Here is an 18,899-nt window from a genome sequence, read left to right on the forward strand (position 1 = left end):
CTCAGGTCTTCATAGGATAGGAATTCGCCCTCCCTGAACATCTGACCTGCCCATTCCAATCCCATATCCGACCATTGCTGGGAGTGCCAGAACCCCCTGCTACCCAGTTTGAGGGGTTGGCCCCATAGGGAGGTAATCGGGGACGGCCATGATGTTAGGTGTGTTGTCCAGGGGCCCTCCTTCCAGATGTCCCAGAGAACTCCCAGGGTCGGGTGGGTCCTCACATGTTTCGGGTTGTCTTGCGCGGGGCCCACAAGTGGTCACAGACCTTTAAAGGGTGGACAGCCATATCCTCTAAATATGTCCAGTACGTTCCCAGGCCCTCTTTCATATGTTCTAGGAGGACGCGCAATTGGGCGGCATAGAAATATAGATGAAACTCTGGCAGCCCAAATCCCCCCTATTCCCTCGGTAGAGTCAGACTGGTCCTCCCGGTTCTTGGGGTCTTCCCCTGCCACACAAAGTCCCGGACCCTCTTTTGTAGGTCCTTGAAAGTCTGAGCGGGGACACTGGTTGGGAGCGATGTGAAGAGGTACAGAAGCCGTGGTAATATATTCATCTTTACTGCAGTCATCCGGCCGTACCACGAGAGAATCATCTTGCCCCACCTAATCAAGTCAGATGTGATCTCTGCCATTATGGGGTCATAGTTGGTAGGTACTAGTTTCGATAAGTCCCTAGTTAGGACGCCCAGGTATCTTATGGCGTCTGTCCCCACTGCAATCACGTGAAACCTGCTCAGGGGGTCTAACACCGGCTCCACTGGACTCATTGGGAGCAGGGCAGATTTAGCCGTGTTAATTTTCAGCCCTGAGAAGCGCCCGAAAGTGGAGGGGGGTGGGTGGGATCAAGGAGCCAGGGTCTACCAAATACGCTAAGATGTCATCCGCAAACAGGAAAAGCTTAAATTCCACCTCCCCCCTTCTAATTCCCTTGATGTCTGGGTGAGATCTAATAGCTATGGCTAGTGCCTCCATCGTAAGGACATAAATTAGGGGGGAGAGCGGACAGCCCTGTCTTGTCCCAAGGGAGAGGGGAAATGATTCGGACAGCGACCTGTTCACCTGAACCCTTGACGTAGGGGCTCTGTAGAGGGCGGCCACCCAACTCATGTGTGTCCCAAAGCCCATTCTCTGGAGAAGGAGTTCCATGTATCCCCACTCGACCCTGTCGAAGGCCTTCTCCGAGTCTCGCGAGAGGACACACGCGTCAAGCTCCGATGTTTGGGCAAAGTGGAACAGGTCTAATGTTTTACGAATATTATCCGACCCTTGTCTGCCCCTGATGAAGCCCACCTGATCCCCATGGACTAGCTTCGGCATAATCCCCTCTATCCGCCTCCCCACCACCTTGGCCAAGATCTTGACATCAATGTTTAACAATGATATGGGCCGGTAGGAGGCACACTCTGCTGGGTCCTTTCCTTCCTTGGGTAAAACAGCTATTATGGCCCCCATCATGGAGTCGGGGAGGGAGTCCCCCTCCAGCACGGCGTTGAAAACTCTCACTAGGTACGGGATCATGGAGGAACTAAATCTTTTGTAGAAGGAAACTGAAAAGCTATCTTCCCTGGGGGAGGTTCCCACCTTCATTCCACTAATCACCTTGTCCACCTCCTCCTCCGTGACCAGGCCCTCCAAACCCTCTGACATCTCTCTCGATAGGGACGGGATTTGCATGGAGTTCAGGAAGTCCTCTATCTGGGAATCGCCCCCGTTATATTGAGACGAATATAGTGACTCGTAATATTGGCAAAAGGCCTCTCCTATGTGGGGAGAGTCGCAGCCAAGGGACCACCTGGCGTCCCTTACCTCCTTCACCCTTCTGCTTCTCTGGACCTCTCAACTTCCAGGCCAAGATACTATCCGCTTTGTCCCCCTTATCATAGTATTTTTGTTTTACCATTTGGAGGCTCCTCTCCGTTCTGTGTAGGAGTAGGTCTTTTAGCTGGAGCCACCCGGTCGCGCCCTAAGGCCTGTTCCGGTGAGCCCCCCGGTTGGAGACAAGCTTTTTTCTCCCGCAGGGTTTTTCCTGGACCTCCCTTTCCCTTTTCTTCTGGGCTCCCATTTTTATAAGTACTCCTCTTAGGGTTGCCTTGAAGGCGTCCCAAAGCGTGTGCTTGCCCACCTCCCCGTTATCATTGAGTTCAAAGAATTCCGTTATAGCGTCCAGGACAGCTTCGGCGTGAGCCTCGTCTCTCAGTAGGGCGTCATTACATTTCTAGCGACCCTTCCGTTCCCTACACCAGCCCACCGCTAAGGAGACTCGGACCAAGTCATGGTCTGACCAAGGGACCGGGTCTATCCTGTAGCCTGCGACAAATGGACGAAGGATCTCATCCACCAGAATGTAATCTATCCTAGAGAACACGTTGTGGATGGTGGAGTAGTAAGAAAAGGAGGGAACACCTGTTCGGGGGGTCGGGATCGTGTCTGCCAGGCCCAAGCACTCATTCGCCCTCTGAAAGCTTCGAGCCAAGGCTTTGTCTGCGGGTCTAGGGTTTTGGGGGCCTATCCGCTTTCTATCCCTGGATGGGTCCAGGACCATATTGAAATCTCCTCCCACCACCAAGGGACCCTGCACAAACAGTTTGAGCCTGTCCCTTCCTCCTTCCCAGAATAGGGCTTGACCTTCATTCGGGCCATACACTACCGCCAAGGTTAGGGGAGAGCCCTGTAAGGAACCACGCACCAACAGGTAAAGGCCATCGGGGTCCTTCAGGACTGACTTTCTCGAAACCCACTCCCCTAGCTACCAGGATGGCCACCCCTCTTTTCTTCGCCCTATGGGATGCTTGAAAAACCTCCTCGATTCCTCCCCCTCGCATTTTGGGCTCTTTCCCCCGCGCCCAGTGTGTTTCTTGCACAAAGAGCAAGTCTAGTTTCGCCCTCCTAAATTCCCTACAGATCAGGGACCTTTTCGTAGGGGTGTTCAGTCCCCGCACATTCAGGGTACCCACTCCCAGGGCCGGTCAGTCATCAGCCATAGTCTGTTTCCTTCTCTAATGGTCAGCAACGTTGCATCGTTACTCTCTCCCTGCCTCCTCTGTCTCCTCGTTTGGACACTTTTAGAATGTTTCCCCAACTGTCCCCCCAACTTCCTCCCAAACAAACAAACCCCAACTAATTCGTGAACCCCCACCCCCCTCCCCGGCGTCCAGCCAGTTCTGCCATTTCTGGCATTTTGGCTGGACCACAAGCCTGTCCCCTTCGGCCAGGCCTTGTTTGCAAAGCTCGATTTTGTGAGCGCCCCCCACCCCCACAGCTTCGTCCCCTCAGTCCACCCCACATTGTTCGCTTTTCAGGGGGACTCTAAGTTTGGCTTAACCCCCGATTCTTCGGGTCCCGATCTATGAATGGTCAGGACTTCCCTGTGCCTCTGTGGTCATCCACTCCCCTAGGCCGGATTTCCAGCCTACCTTCCCCTGCCAGGACCTCAGTATATCGTTTCCCCCCCTCCCCCCATAGTTGTGCCCCTTCAATTGCCCCCATTGTACTTGCTGTTCAAGGGGATACTGTCCTCGGTGCGTCCTTCATGTCTTCCTTTTCCACTCCACTGCAGACCCGGGAGCCATGGTCATCAACCCTCCGAGTCGATATGCTCCTCCTCCATTACAGACGGCAGGGTGTTCAATTTTCTGAATTTCCTCGAACTGGTTTTCCTCCTCCTGGCACCCGACTGACCGGGAGTGCCCCTACAGAGTGCTTCTGGGCCTACTGGGCGCCTCCGGGGGGTAGGCTCCACCACATAATCCTGGATGGCTCCTTTTATGTCCTCCCCTGTAACCAGCATTGTTCGGTGGCCCAAGTATTCGAAGGCCAGGGAGAAGGGATATCCCCATCTGTAGCGCACTCCCTTCTCCTTCAGTAGTTGTGTTAGGGGGCGGCACATTCTGTGTTTGGCTAAGGTGTAGGCGGAGAGGTCCTGAAAAATGGTGATCTGGGCGTTATTGTAAGTAATCACCCCCGCCTTCCTCACTTCTTCCAAGACTTTAGTTTTTTCGGTATAGTAGTGGAACCAACCCAGTACCGATCTGGGGCTCCCCGCCCTTCCCCCTGCCCTGTGCACCCAGTCGAACGTGGGTTCAGTAGTCATTTCCTCTGCAAACAGTAGAGTAATAATGTCCTTCACCACTCTGGTCAAATCTCTCTCCGTCTCACACTCCGTTTCTGGGATCCCAAAAAATCTAAGGTTGTTCCTCATTTCCCTATTTTCATAATCATCCATCTGCCTGGCTCTTTCCGCGTCCCTCTTCTCCAGGGCCGCTAGCAGCATACCAAGTTGAACCTCCTGGGAAGCTGAGGAAGACTGGTTAGTTTCCACTTGTAGGCGTCTGTCATCGACTTTGTCCACCCTTTGGTCCATCTTTTCGAAATTCTGGGCGATGTCAGATCGCATTTCCCTGATCTCCCGGAGGATGGAGGCGAAGCCCCTCCATCGTCAACGCGGACTGTGTCGAGGCCTCTGGATGAGCCATGTCCCCGGTGCGAGTAGGGCCACTGGTGTTGCTCTCCGTCTCCCTGTAGCGGAATGCCTGCAGAGTCTCTTGCCAGCTCATGTAGTCGTACAGTGCAACCACTGCGGGGTCTGCCGCGGGCTGGGTGGCCTACAGGGGTCACCACCCTGCCCTGTAGCAACCTGGATGGGGCATCTCAGGGAGGGGGGAGCTTATGAATGATATGCGCTCCTCTGAGGGCAGGGGGCAGCCTTCAGGCGGGCACTCGCCCCACCTACTCCGGATGGGGGCCTCTCACCTGGGTCTCGCTTCAGTGCTGGTGATGTTTCTCAGGGCGAGTGAGTTGCCGTTCCACTACCTCTGTCCAAAGCCTTTCGCCGCCAGGCGGGCACACGCCCTGGGGCTGAGCCCAGGGACCTGCACCTGCTGGAGTTGGATGCGGATGCACGCTGTCCCTTCGCCCGTCTTCGGGACGGGAGCGGCCACTGAGACCCTGGAGCCCTCACGGGAGAGGGGGGGGCACGCTCCCGCTCCAACTACCGGATTGCCGTGGTCCGTTGGTGTTGTGGGGGGGAGCGCAACCGCAGGGGGTGGCAGCGCTGTTTCGCCCCGTCCATGGTGTGGTGCGTTGCGGGGGGCCCTCGTTCCCAGGCCCGCCCCTATGTCGCCTGTCCTCTTGTGCTGCCTCCGGAGGGCGCCAGGCCCCGATGCCTCGGCTACCCGGTTTACGGCGGCGGGTGAAAGAGAGAGGGCCGGGCCCGTCGCCAGGACTTCCTCACCTCGGGGGGCCGCTCCTCCTTTACCAGCGCTGGAGCCGACGCGCATCCCGCCGTTCCTCCGTCACCGCCTGTAAAACAGCTTCCCGGTGTCCTGGAGCTTCGCTCTTTCGAGTGGATGCATCACGGGGGGGGGGGGAGTCACTGGCGCGATCCCGCCAGGTGAATCCGCCTTGGGGTTTCCGGGGGGGGCTCACTCCCCTGAAAAGGCCCAGCCGCGGCGGGAACCCAGCGACCAGGCAGCCATTACCTGTGTGCCCCCTGGTGGCCCCCGTAATAGGCATTTTAATAATCTAAGTAACATCCCACCACCATTGTCGTAGAGTGAATTCAAGGCAGGAACCGCCCCTACTGGGGCCCCCGATATACCGTGGTCTGCCAATCCGCCTCCGCCTTTTTCCATAATACAAATCGAACCTGCTCCACCACCCTCCCGCACCACCCCATCCAAGCAGGCAGTGTAACCCCCCCTCCCACCTCCAGTCAAAACCAAAATGCCCCGTGAAAGAGAGGACAACCGGCGCTCCACAACATGGGTCCGCAACTCCAATGACCCAACCGGGGCGAATACCCAACTTCAAATTAACAGAACTAAACATTGCAATCGCAATGGGGTGCGCCGTTGCCGTGTGGTGGACACTTACAAAAATATCAATGGCACTAGGTTACCAGCGGTACATTGAACAGACATATGTAGAATGATCACACCTGACCCACATGGCCCGAGCTAGAGCGAATAAAAAGGTAGAGCCAATCAAAGGTGGAACACTCCGCATTCTGGCGGTCCATATTCAGGCCTGTAGGTACAAGTGGGTCAGCGACCAGCGGAAGAGTTAGTCAATAATGGCAAGCAGGTAAGCATGGCAGAGAGCTGCCTTTGATCACTGTCGGTGAATTGTGCAAACGTGGTCATCACAGGTATTCAATGCGTACATATGGGTGAGCCAATAAGGTTAAATTGCTATCAGCACATGAAAGAACAAACAATAGTAATCAGATGGCAGAAATACGAGGTGGTTTAGAACCATTAATGGTACATTGCTATCAGCACATAAAAGAACAAACAATGACGAGCAAAGTACTGAGACACGAGGTGGTTGGGGCCTATTCGTCAACCAAGGGATCTCCATTGGGATTCGGCAGTGGTATCTGGGCCTCTATAAATATGACCGCCTCCTCCTGCACGGTGAAGAAGTAAAGTTTTCCATTAAAGGTAATCTTGAGCCGCGCTGGGAAAAGAACTGCGTAGGGGACATTGCGCTCACCTAGCAGTTTTTTGACTCCCAGGAATTGACATCTCTCCTGTTGCACCCCGACTGAGAAGTCAGGGAATATACGGATGGTGTGAGTCGAGGCGCAGGTCGCCCTTCTCGCGTGATAGGCGAAGGATGAGGTCTCTGTCCCTGTAATTGAGAATCCTGGCCATGATGGGTCTGGGGAAGTCTCCCGGCTTGGCGAGGCGATAGGGCCTGGTGAGCTCGCTCGACTGTGAAGTACGGGGATAGGGTACGGTCACCCAGTAAATCCTTAAGTAAGTATTCAACCGCCAATTCCATGCGCCCTTTCAGGGCATTCTCGGGGACCCCTATAATGTGCAGGTTGTTTCTGCTCGAGCGGGACTCGAGGTCATCGCACTTTGTTTTCATGTCCCGAGTCAGGGTGGCCACTGTATCCTGTAAAGATCGCTCAGTTTTCAATCAATCCCACATATTAACAAAATTAAGCTCAGTCTTGCTAAATTTACCTTCCAAACCCCTGCCTTGTTCTCACATATCTAATACAGAATCCTGCTCGGGACTAATATTCGCATCCTCCATTACAGTCAGTGACTCAGTTTGACATGAATTATCCACCATAACGGGACACAACTTTGGCTATTAGGGCCAGCCTAAGCAGAAATCTTGGGGATTTCTACACTGGAAAAGATCAGAAGCAATTGCCTCTTTCACTTGTTGCCATTGAGCAGGACTGCAATAATCCATCTGAATAGATTACTCATTCTTTAAATCCACTGCATCCATAAGTGGTGAGGTAACTGTCACCTCTTCGTTAGAATCAAAATGTATAGACAGTCCTGATATATCCAGGGGCAAAATAAGAGTCCTACTGTAGGTGCGGAGATACTAATGGGCGTACACATTCAACACCATCCAATTGCACACTAACATCTTCCTCAGGTGCCATGACGTGTTGTTGAAAAGCTGGGGCGCTGACCTACAAGACCTATCAGTGAGCAACCTATGGTCTCCCTCAGAACACATACATTTACGAGAATTGGGGGGGGATCGGGATGGCCCCGATCACATTCCTTCCTTCAATATGGGGCAAAACTGTGCTGGTGCTGATGGTCTACATAGTAGCCATGCACAACCTCTAGCAAGAGTGGGTGGTGTGCGATCCTTGCCTCTGTGCGGAGGAGCAATGAGACTATAGTGCTGGAGAACGACTTTTCTCTAATGGAAGCGTATCTGTCAGGTACAGAAAACATCACTGTGGATGCCTTGAGCAGGCAGAATTCGGCCTCCCATGTGTGGGAGCTCTGTCTGGATGTTCTAGAGGAGATTTTCTACCATTGGGGGATTCCTCTGGTGTACCTCTTTGCATACAGTGTGAACAGGAAGCGCAAGTGGTTCTGCTCCAGGTAATTCCCTTAACAATGTGCTCTGTGGGACGCACCGACGGTCGAGTTTACTTTTGACCTTCTATAGGCGTTCCTGCTGATCCCCATCATTCCCCTAGTTCTCGGGAGACTGCACCCATTCAGGTCCATGATTTATTTATTTGCATTTTTCTAACGCGCCACTCACCCGGAGGTCTCAGGGTGCATATAAGACAGACTAAGAGAAACAATGGATGATAAAGTAGTTGTATTATGCCATATTAAAAAGGTACGTCTTGATTTGTTTCTTAATATCTTTGAGAGAACTTGTTTTATGTCAAGAAGTAGTGTATTCTGTGCCTGTGGAGCCTGAAAGTCAAATGAGGTACCCCCAAAACCTCTTAGTTTGTATTTAGTTTGCTAGAGGCTAGCCTTGTCAGCCAAGCAGAGTGATCTACTGGGCTTGTATACCTTGGCACGTTTGCAAAGGTATGCAGGGACTTGGAGATTCAGGCATTTATGGCTGAGTGTCAGGACCTTATGGGTAACCCAATGTTTCACCGGAAGCCAGTGAGGCTTCCTCCTTGCTTGAGCAAAATACTCACGTCTGGCTAGGTGTTTGATAGCCTGGACAGCCCCATTTTGGGTTCCTTGGAGTGCTGCTAGGTTTGCCTGGGAGGTGCCCAGGAGGAGACTGTTAAAATAGTCCAGGCGTGAGTTAACAAGTGCTGAAGCAAGGAGGGCCATGTTATCGGGTGACTCAAAAGTTTATTCAAGTAGCCGCAGGATGCTGGTAGGAGGGCCCCTTGGGCCTTCATTGACAGTTCAGCATCAAGTGTGACCCCTAAGGGCTTAATGCTCTTAGCAACTGGGATGGTGGATCCAGCTATCTTAAATATTTCAAATTCAACAGATCATTTCTTTAGCCGCTGCCCTGTGGCAACAATCAGTATCTCTGTTTTGTCTTTATTCAAGACTAATGCGTTGGTTGCCATACAGGCCTGGATGGCCCCATAAACCCTATTGATGGTTGCTGTGTCTTGTGCATAGACTCCTGAAAGCTTCAAGACCACCTGGGTGTCATCAGCGTAGTTCGCATATTGCACACCCAGGTCATCAAGAAGTGTTAGGAAGGAAAGAATATAGATATTAAAAAGAGTTGGTGAAATACAGGACCCCTGTGGTACCCTGCAATGGCCTCAGGAGTAGATGTAACATTTTCCACTGCAAATCTAGCATTGTAGGGTCCCAGGAAGGAGGCAATCCACTGAGTAGGCGCTTCAAAGCAGCCTGCCACCTCCTGCAGCTGTTTGACCAGAAGAGAGTGGTCCACAAGATCAAAGGCCACGGAGAGGTCAAGCAACATCAACATGGCGCGGTGCCCATCGTCCACTACAAGGGAGAGATTGGATTTCAGATCTGTAAGTGCTGTCTCCGTACCATGTCTGGCTTGAAAGCCAGACTGGTGAGTGCCAACTCTGGAATTGTAATGTTGCAGCACGGTCCAATACTTTCAGCAGAAAGGGGACGTTTGTAATAAGACAATAGTTCCCTGCTTTAAAGTGATTGAGGCTGCTTTTTCTTAAAGCAGTGGCGTAATCCAGGCCTCCTTGAGAAATTGGGGACCAAACCTTCGACAAAGGATAAATTCACAAGCATGATGATCTTGATTGTGCTAGGCTGGACTTGGAGAACTGCACCTTCTGTAGAGAACAGATCAGTTGTCCCATTCCAGAGTACCTCCACAGCCTGAACCTTTGTCTGACTGCTAAAAGGTTGAGGTATAAGGAATGGAATTTGTCAGAAGACATCTTGGACATGCTCCTCTACCCAGAGGACCACCACCAAATCCATTTATGCCTGCAGGTAGCATATGTGTTCGGCATGGTGCAAGAAGAGGGCTGGACCCTTTTACTTGCAACACATCCTCTGTTTTGGATTTTCTGCTTTCTTTGGCCTGGGCAGCTCTACAGATTTGCACTGTGAAGGGATACCTGGGTGCTATTTCAAATTTTCACGAGAACGCTGGAGAAAGGCTAGTTTTTTATGATTCATTTAATTTCTGCAGGGATTGTGATTAGTTTTTCCCCATGCCAGTTTGGTCCGGCTTGAGATTTGAATTTAGTTTTAACATTTCTTACGGGCGCTCCATTTGAGCGACTCTATTTGTGTTTAAGATTGCTTACCCTTAAGTGATTTTCCTGGTCACCATTACCTCCGCTAGCCTGGTGAGTGAGTTCCAGTCATTGCCAGTTAAACCTCCCTGTTAGCTTTTCTCCAAAGAGAATGCAACGCTGAGAGTGAGACCATCCTGACTTATGAAAGGGGTCTCTTATTTCCATCTCTCTCAAAATATCCCTCTCTCGCTCTTTTTTGATCTGCCTCATCGTTGCAAGGCAGAGGACCAATTCCATCGGCTGGACCACCTGGTGCGGGCCCTTGGGTACTACACGTCTTCAATGAGAGGGAGCAGGAAAGATGACTAGCTTTTGGTTTGATATGCTGGTTACCGTGGTGGCAAGGCTGTGACCAAACTGACCCTGTCAAGGGGATGGATCATCCTCTGCTTCTCGTAATGCTATGATCTGGCTGTTAAGGAGGTGCCGGCGCAGGGCTTGCAAAATCTTCTCCCTCACATAGTCGAGATTTTCTTTTGAAGTGCGAAGACAATTTGCTTTGTCCTCCCATTTCATGGTGAGTAATTTGCTGTTTTGAAAAGAAATCTCCTTTTCAGTTAATGGCAAATAGATGTTTTACTATGCATGGATGGCCTCTGGGTAGCAGCATTGCGCCAAAAATGACACTGGTAATTTTCTTTTTTACCTTCTAATTGGGCTTCTTAACTTACAATGGGACTAGTATATATTGCGGGGGTCGAGTAGTTGAACTAAGTAGCTAGTCCAGCAGAACAAGTGATATTAAGAATTTGTAATGCCTACTGGGGGCTCTCAGGGCTCATTTTACCAGAGGGGCTGGCTGCCACCTTGGCTCTGAAATGTGGAGTCACTGTTCTGGACTTTTGCCAGGTGGCTTTGTGGGCTGTTTTGCAGGATACTCATTTTGGTAGAGCTGTCCTTCAGAGTTATTTTGGTTTAGGTGGTTGCTCACCTTCCTCTTCCAGATCTATGTACTGCTATGGAAGTCTATCATAGACGAGGACTTCATTGGAGGAAAAAATCCTTTACTAGAACAAATTGCTTCCCACTCGGTAATGTTCTTTTGATAGATGTTACTCCCATTAATTCCTCAGCGCCCTCCCTGCCGGCTCCTCTTGACCGATAGCTAGTACATCTTGGTTCTTGGTCTCTCAGCGTCAAAATGTTATGGAAAAAGGGTAGAACTAACGCTACAGGGTGCACTGATGCAATATATGCTGTCTGCGATGTCTTTTCCAGCACAGGGGGTTTAGAGGTATTGGAAGTTGCCGATGAAGAGCAAGTCTGTGCCCCCTGGCGGCAGAAAGGTTTCCGAAGAGCAGTTATGCTGAGACATAGATATCATAGATGAGGAATTCATGGGAGGAACGTCCATCGGAAAGAACATTACCGAAAGGAAAGTAATTACTTTTTGTCAGATTTATATTTTTGTCATCCTCACCAGGGTCACTCTGCACATTAGAGGGGAAGAGCTGTGGGTGAGCCACACTTTGCCACCTTTAGGGAGTCCTTCACATAGCCATTGGATTCCCTGCAGCCAGAACCTCCTGTCCTCCCCAACCTGCTTGTCCTTGGTGACTTTGTCACAAGATCTGAAAGTGTAGAATGAGCCTTGTTACTAATGCCCCTTTCTCATGGGCTGCAACATGTTTTCTTTTTACAGTAAGTAATTTTTAAAAAGGTGTTTGCAACTTGGAATGTTTTTAACATGCTGTTAACTTTTAAAACCTGAGGTACTTCATGCTTCATCATGCTTACTTTGTTCTAAAATTTGAGTTGACCATTTACACCTTTTTCTTTCTCTCAAGATCCATTCTCTGTGAAGTGGAATGCAGCAAGATCTCTAAACAGTCAACTGGTTTTTGAATACATTCTTCATTGCTTAAGGGTCACCTACAAGTATTTTGCTTCGCCCCATTCAAAATCAACTAACTCTGATCAAAGAAAACCTGTTGACACCGATTTAAAAAGGACTCTCCTCCCTGAATCTGAACAATGTTCAAAAGACACCAATAATGTGCCAGTTGGAAACGATATACCTGCCCTTAATAGGAAATTAGAAGATGTGACCATTAAAGATCCTGTCAATACTTTAAGTTCCCACAATGACTTCAAAAATAATGTTGACAATATCGTTGACTGCAGTGACAGTCAGACTGAAGAGGAGTTAGTGGATATTGGAAATATTGATTCTCATTGTCTGGCAGAAGCTGTAACTCTGAATGATCTGCAGGAATACAAACCTCATTCTGATGATGCAGAGAGTTGTAATGAAGAGTTTGACGGTGTCAAACGTGTTAACATTTGTGTTACCCATGATGAAACACTGGAATATAGTGAAAATGGGGAACCTGCCATTCACCACCTTGAGTGTGATGCTGAGACGGATAGCATTTCAGATGTAGAATTTCTTCCAAATGCTTTAATGACGGAGAGTGACGAAGGTGGCCCAACTGACGACAAGGTCGACCTAGAGGAGGGCAGTACAGAAGGGACTGATGAATTGGAGGTTCCTTTAAGTACATGTGCTATATCAAGACACAAGCACATCTTGACTCAAAAAAATTCAGATGAGGAAGATGAAGAGCAGGAAACTGTTCTTCTGAATCAAAGAAACCAGTTTGATACTTTACCTACGGATGAGGATGTCGACAACGCATATGCTGCATCTGGGGATGAAGCACTCTCTGAGGAGGAGGAGGAAATGGAAGACGAGGAGGAGGAAGAGGAGCAAGAGGAGGAGGAGGAAGAGGAGGGTCTCTCAGAATGTGTAACTTTTAAATGCCAGAACTTTGAGGACCTGCCTAAAATTGTAAATGAACACGCAAAAACAGATTGTTTAAGCAAAGAGGACTTAACTTTGCTCAGTAATGATTTCAGCGCTGATAACCTTGTTGAGGAGGAACTTGATTTTGTTTATAAATTCAGCAGACGTATCTTTACAAAAGGCAAGGTAAGATGAATTGAGTTTGAAGAACATTGTTTAGTAGTCTAAAAATGTAAAAAAAAAATCTGTTCAAATTTGTTTTCTAGGAGTGCTGGCGCATAATAATGTGTTGGGTTCGTCACTAAGCACTTTCGTTTTGTGCACAGCAAATACCTATTTTAACAAACTGCCTTATCAAACATGTTCATGTAGCCATTATTTTCCTTCTTGCTAGTCGTCCTCAACCAGAACAAATTCTTTTGTTCTTTTTGTCTTCATGCAGTCACCTACAGTTGTATGCAGTTTATGCAAACGGGACGGGCACTTGAAAAAGGATTGCCCAGAAGACTTCAAAAAAATTGAACTTGACCCCTTACCAAAAATGACCTCTAAATTTCAAATGATTTTGGATCAGGTTTGCATCCAGTGTTTCAGTAAGTTATGTTTCCTAACATGTTTGTGTGTTGTATTGGTCTAAACCCCTGGGACAGCTACAATGTGTGTGCTCCCAGCTTGTGACCCATGTAACTCGGTGAGGCCGGTGGGTGAATCATAGCGAGTTACACTGTTACTTGCATGGTTCTTGCAGTTGTGTGGATTAAGTTGGCTCCATAGGGTGCAGTGTCAAGAAATGAAGTGCATTTAATAACCGAGACCAGGCTGAAGGGTTCCTCTTAGTGGGATCTTTGCAGAGCCATCTTGTGAATACTGAGAACTGAAGAGACCTTTCTTTAAACAACTTTATTTATTGTTAAAATGAGACGGCTGACATAGTATGACATAAATCCATTAAAGCATTGTTTAAACATGCGATTCTTATAATGAAAGGATTCCCAACCCACGATCGATCAAATTATTCATGACTCCACTCCGTAAACTTTTACAGAACACCTAATCCAACCGTTTGGTATTTCTACCCCATAACCTGACTTGCAGTAAAGCTAGCTATTTATACAACTTCGGCTTGTATACAGTAGGGAGTGTATTGTTTACATGGAGAGGGTTCTTGTTAGAGGCTTCTTAATTACAATTTGAAGAAGAGTGGTTTCTTTCTGTGTACTCTGTGAGAAGTCAGCCATAATAACACAGTGGCACGTGACCTACCATATAGATGTTACATTAGTAACATGAAGAAACATCCCTGTTCTAGAGATTTCACTTGCATTTACTGATTCTATCTCTCACATTAAGCAGGGGTAACATTTTGAAGTTAATGGCTACTAATCAGACATCTTTCCCTTTCCCCTCGACTTTAATGCGATCACCACAGGCACTTAACACACCATTTTCTAATTGCTAGCAGTGAATTATCAACAATGGCTAGTGATGAGTAGAAATATTGTGCACTGTGTTTTTTTCATATCCTTGCCTCATGACAAAAAATAATGAGTTAATTTCTGGTATGTCAATATGAGTTGGTCCTTTGAGTTCTCTCTTAAATGTAAGACAGTTTACACTTTATCAGTTCATTCTTAATTTGTGGTGAACATTTTCACAAATTCTTTTAATAGTCTAATTTTGTAATGCAAAAGAATATTCTAACATTGACTGTTTTTTAAATGAGTGTGTATTTCTCAATGCTAGAACATGTGTGGCTGAATATTATCTTAGGAAAATGTGGAAAGATAATATAATTGGAGATGTTCAGATCCTGAAGGGACCTTAAGGATAAGCTGTGGATAATCATTTGTAATTTGGGATTGATAGACTAGATTACAAACCTTTCCATGGTTCTATTTGGAGCTTCACGTGCATGAGATTACAAGCACCTTCTGTCACTCTAGTCCAGTACCTAACTGCTGTGAGGTGCAGAATGTTTTTTCTTGGATCCAATTTAAATTGTATTAATTTAATATTAATGTCACAACATACATTTTACAATTGAATATGTAAGGTGCTGGTTTAACTAAAAATTGATGCAGTGCAAACAAACATGGTGATAAACCCCAAGCTGTTTGCCTGTGATCAGGATTGTTAGCAACCGGTAAACCCTGCCAGCTTGGGTCTTTACCGGCACTGGCACCCCTGGCTGCGAATGGCCAGTTTTTGAGGAAGGAAACTACCTGTAGGTTCCTGTGGCCAGAGTTGGCACTAACAATAAAAAGTACAGTAGAGATCACTGCCATGAAAATGGGCATATGGCTCCAGTCAGAGGCCTCTTCCGTTTACATTATGACATTGAATGCAGGAGCAGAGTGTCAGAGGCAAGGAGGGAGAGGCAGCACAAGCGAACAGACACGTTTTATGGGGTTTATTTTTCATAATGTCAATTTCTTAGGGGATTGAATCTAAGTGTGGGGGAGGTTCAGCTGAGCGTGAAGCAGTCAATCATCAGCTTGTTCAAAAGACTAGTATATACTGGTAGTTAAAATCAGTGTTTCAAGCAACCTGATTTATTGCACATGGCCACCCATGTGCTAATCTATGTAAAAAATATTGACAAGGGAAGGGGGTGGGGAATAGAAAGGTTGAAAGACCCGTTTATGAATGTCGAGAATTGTTTCACATTTGCTCTAAAACATTTTGAATTCTCTAACTCTTACGGGTAGATATTCTAAAATCCCACCTATCTAGACCACTACTTATCTATTGATCTTGATATAGAAAGTTATCAACGTTAAAGGTCACCTACAGATTCTTGGCAGTTGAAAGATGTATGGGCACATAAGGAACCATGGGTGTCAGTAATGCATGGCGGCAAACTGCTTGTAGTTTTCTCAGTATTCAACATTTTATTAATAATACAAAGTGCAACGAAAACCTAACTAAGCCTACTCTAACGGGAGCTGGCAACCTAGTCTAGGTTCTAAGGGAAAATCTCAGAGCATATACAAAACTGGCCCTCACACTAAACAACAAAATATTCTTAGTAAACCATAAACAACATAAACAAGTGTTTACCAAACAACCATTAAAGAAAAGCAAAGTCTTGAATCAGTTCTTGAGGGTTCCAAAAGAAACAAAAGTTCACCCAAACAAAAATCCACTGGTAACAGTTTTTTAACTCGCATTGGGAATCCTAATTGAGCGCATACAACCTTTTGTTGTTGTAAAATCCCTTGTAACAGTGTTTGAAAGTCAGTTTAAATGTGATTCAACAAAGTGTTCTCCCTTTGCAATTGTAGACACGAGACGACTCCGGTTATAAAGTTCTACAATGGAAATGGAAAGCTTTATACAAGCACTCCGACTTGCTTTAGATGTGCGTGTGATGCATTTCCCTTTGTTCTTGAGACTCTTCACAGCAAACTACAACTTCAAACCACTTCCACTCTTTTCTGCTACTTCACAAATGATAATGGAGCTGGTAACAGTTACCGGCAAGCAATTTTCAGTGAATCTGAATATGGGGCTTCACTCACCGGCTCCAGAAACACTGCGGTTGTGGGCTGCTTCCGCTTCCCAACTTTTTCTTCCTCCTACTTCAGGCACTCTGCAGCATGGGTGTCTCCGATCCAGGCCTAGACTATATCTAGTCGCCTTCTCTCCTTAATCCCTCAATTTGCTTCTGCACACAAGCCTCAAGTTGCTGCACGATTTTGGCTCTGCAATTACAGCTATTAGGCAGACATGGGAAGACCTTCCATCTAGCCACGTCTCTCTCAGTACAGCCAGGCAGGGTTTGTGAACACACGACCAACTCAGAACCTGCAGGTGAAATCTGCTCTTCTCTCGTCCCGGAATCCTTAAGTGATCACACTTCCTCTTAAACTGCCAGACTTGAGCTTTCATCTTTTATTACCAGCCTGTCATGATGCCTACCCCCGGGCATCCGGACCAGGCTCATCAGTCCCGGGAGCAGGCATCCAGATGCTTAGAAAAAGCCCAGCATCCCCGGCTAGGGGCTATCTGGGTAAAGTCCTGGCGCCGTAGGCACCAGGCTCATAGAAGGGGTCAGTCCTGGCGCCATAGGCGTCAGGCTCATATGCTTACACTTACCTCATGCAGACCATGCTGCTAAGAATCCAAGCCAACGTGAAGCCTGAAGGGAGCTACTTTACTTCAGGGACTATTTTCTTACTCTGGTGTGGTCTTGGGGGAACTTCTTACTGGGACTACTTTGAAGGCTATTTACACCACGCCCGAAGAGCAGAACACGCTTTGTGTTATTCTGCATCCAGCAGCGTAACGCTCACCGTGCCTGCAAGTCAGCATCCAGCCTTCTGCCACGCCCGCCTCGAGTCTGGAGCTCCTAGAAAGGAGGAGGAAAGATTAGAACAAGAACATTACTTCCATTTCTCACCTGATTCCGGATCCATCGTGCCTTCAAACAAGGAAAGAGACGTTAATTCTATATGCGTCGCATCGCCCGCTGTGGCGCCGCGCTATTCTGACCAGTCTTCGCAGCACCTCCACGATCCGCCGCAGTCTCCATCACATCTTCGCTGAACTCCGGCACCTAAGGGGGACAAAAGAACAGCAAGGTGAGCCGAGAGAATAAACAAAGGCAATCTCTGTTACCACCATAGACTTACTGATTTTACCGCCGGGGGCATTATTCATCAAGACGCCATAATTTCTCACGGCGCACCTGTAAAAGGAGGGAAAGCAACAGATTAAACACAGGTATCATTTACCGGACATTGTTTGGTAATACAGACTCTTACCTGAACGCTACCAGCTTCCACAAGACAATCTTCTCTTGGGCCAAGCTGCAAGATAAAAGGAATCGGACAAGAGTGAATATCAGACATTTTTGAACTCTTACGAACTATATACTTACGGTTCCTCGCCAGGGACCTCAGAGTCAATATTGGTCTGGAACTCTCCCAACTCTTTCGGACCAGTGAAGTAACTGGTTATCTACGCGCCCCTGCATTCCACGCAGGATGGAGAGCTCATCTTTTATAAACAGAAGGTGAGACTATGAAAGGAGATATCGGAGGTGATTAGTGGGAAGAACAGCGGGGTGTTATCGCTCAAATCCACGGGTGGCTAATTCCCTTTCTCCACTTTCAGGAAAATACTTCTACGGATCAAGCAGACGAAATTAGGCGGGCCAGTCCAATTTGTCATCCCTGCACTACGCGTGGCGTTGGTGGAGACCGCAGCTTTCCAGTTCCGATCAACGCCCCTGTGGGAGCCAGGTGAGTGTAACACAGCCTCACAGCTTCTGCTCCAGAGCCTTCCTTCTGCAGACTTATATACTTCTCAGGTCGGGCAATTAAGTTCAGGTGCAGGCCCTTAGTGTTAATTGCCGGACCTTGGCAAAGGCTATTTTGATATGTTTAGGTTAACAACCTTGGAATTTACCATTTCACTCTTACTAGGAAGTTGAGATATGTTAAAGTGACGATAAGTCAGAACGACCTCGGACATGGTGGTAAGAGATCACTCTTACAGGCGAAATGGTGTCTCCTCCCTCGGAATCTCCCCACTACCCAGGGCCTTATCTCCATCCAGGTGATCCTCCTGCAGTAAACCACCCCCCAGGATTGGAGTCAGGAAGCATCTGCCCTCTCCTGGCCACCTGGGAGGATACTTGATGCAGGGTTTTGGTGAGGGTTTGGCAGGATTCCACACACAAGTTGATTTTCAGCCAAAAGAGGATGGGAGTGAGACTGTTGTCAACTTTGTAGTTTGTCTTGGTATAGAAAAGGTACACAGAGGACGTTTTGCACATGCCTTCTACTGCGTTCTCTGTTTTGCGGTAGGTGTTTCTCAGAGTGCTTCATATATTGCTAACGTAAGGCTCCTCTATACACAGATAATACGAAATTGCGACCGCTGTGTAGGAGAATGGCATCTACATATTCCTTGACATTGGTAATAGAATCCAAGAATCAAAACATTGGCAACAACGGAAAATGGAGCTATTGATGGCCTTGCAGTGTGAAGTCTCCGTTTCTACAGGTAACAGCCAATGTTTCATACCACCATGGTGAGAGAAACTCTGTGAAATATAGGGCAATAGATAAAATTCCCTTTCAAATGATAAGAGCAGACACCTTAAATTGTGGAGGGGAAAAAACTTTGCTTTAATCAA

The 18,899-nt window shown here is 47.9% G+C and overlaps 1 protein-coding gene across 3 annotated transcripts in view; it reads left to right on the forward strand.

The window, feature by feature from the left end:
* The window catches only part of TUT7 (terminal uridylyl transferase 7), a 2,420,963-nt gene that overhangs the window by 1,218,182 nt on the left and 1,183,882 nt on the right, over positions 1-18,899 (forward strand). For all 3 annotated transcript variants that reach the window (XM_069625717.1, XM_069625718.1, XM_069625719.1), the window contains 2 exons: positions 11,796-12,940; positions 13,197-13,347. In XM_069625717.1, the coding sequence (XP_069481818.1) occupies positions 11,796-12,940; positions 13,197-13,347 (1,296 nt within the window). The remainder of the gene's footprint in view (positions 1-11,795; positions 12,941-13,196; positions 13,348-18,899) is intronic.

Source organism: Ambystoma mexicanum, chromosome 6p (genome assembly GCF_040938575.1).
Source record: "Ambystoma mexicanum isolate Mex_15411 chromosome 6p, UKY_AmexF1_1, whole genome shotgun sequence".
NCBI lineage: Eukaryota > Metazoa > Chordata > Amphibia > Caudata > Ambystomatidae > Ambystoma > Ambystoma mexicanum.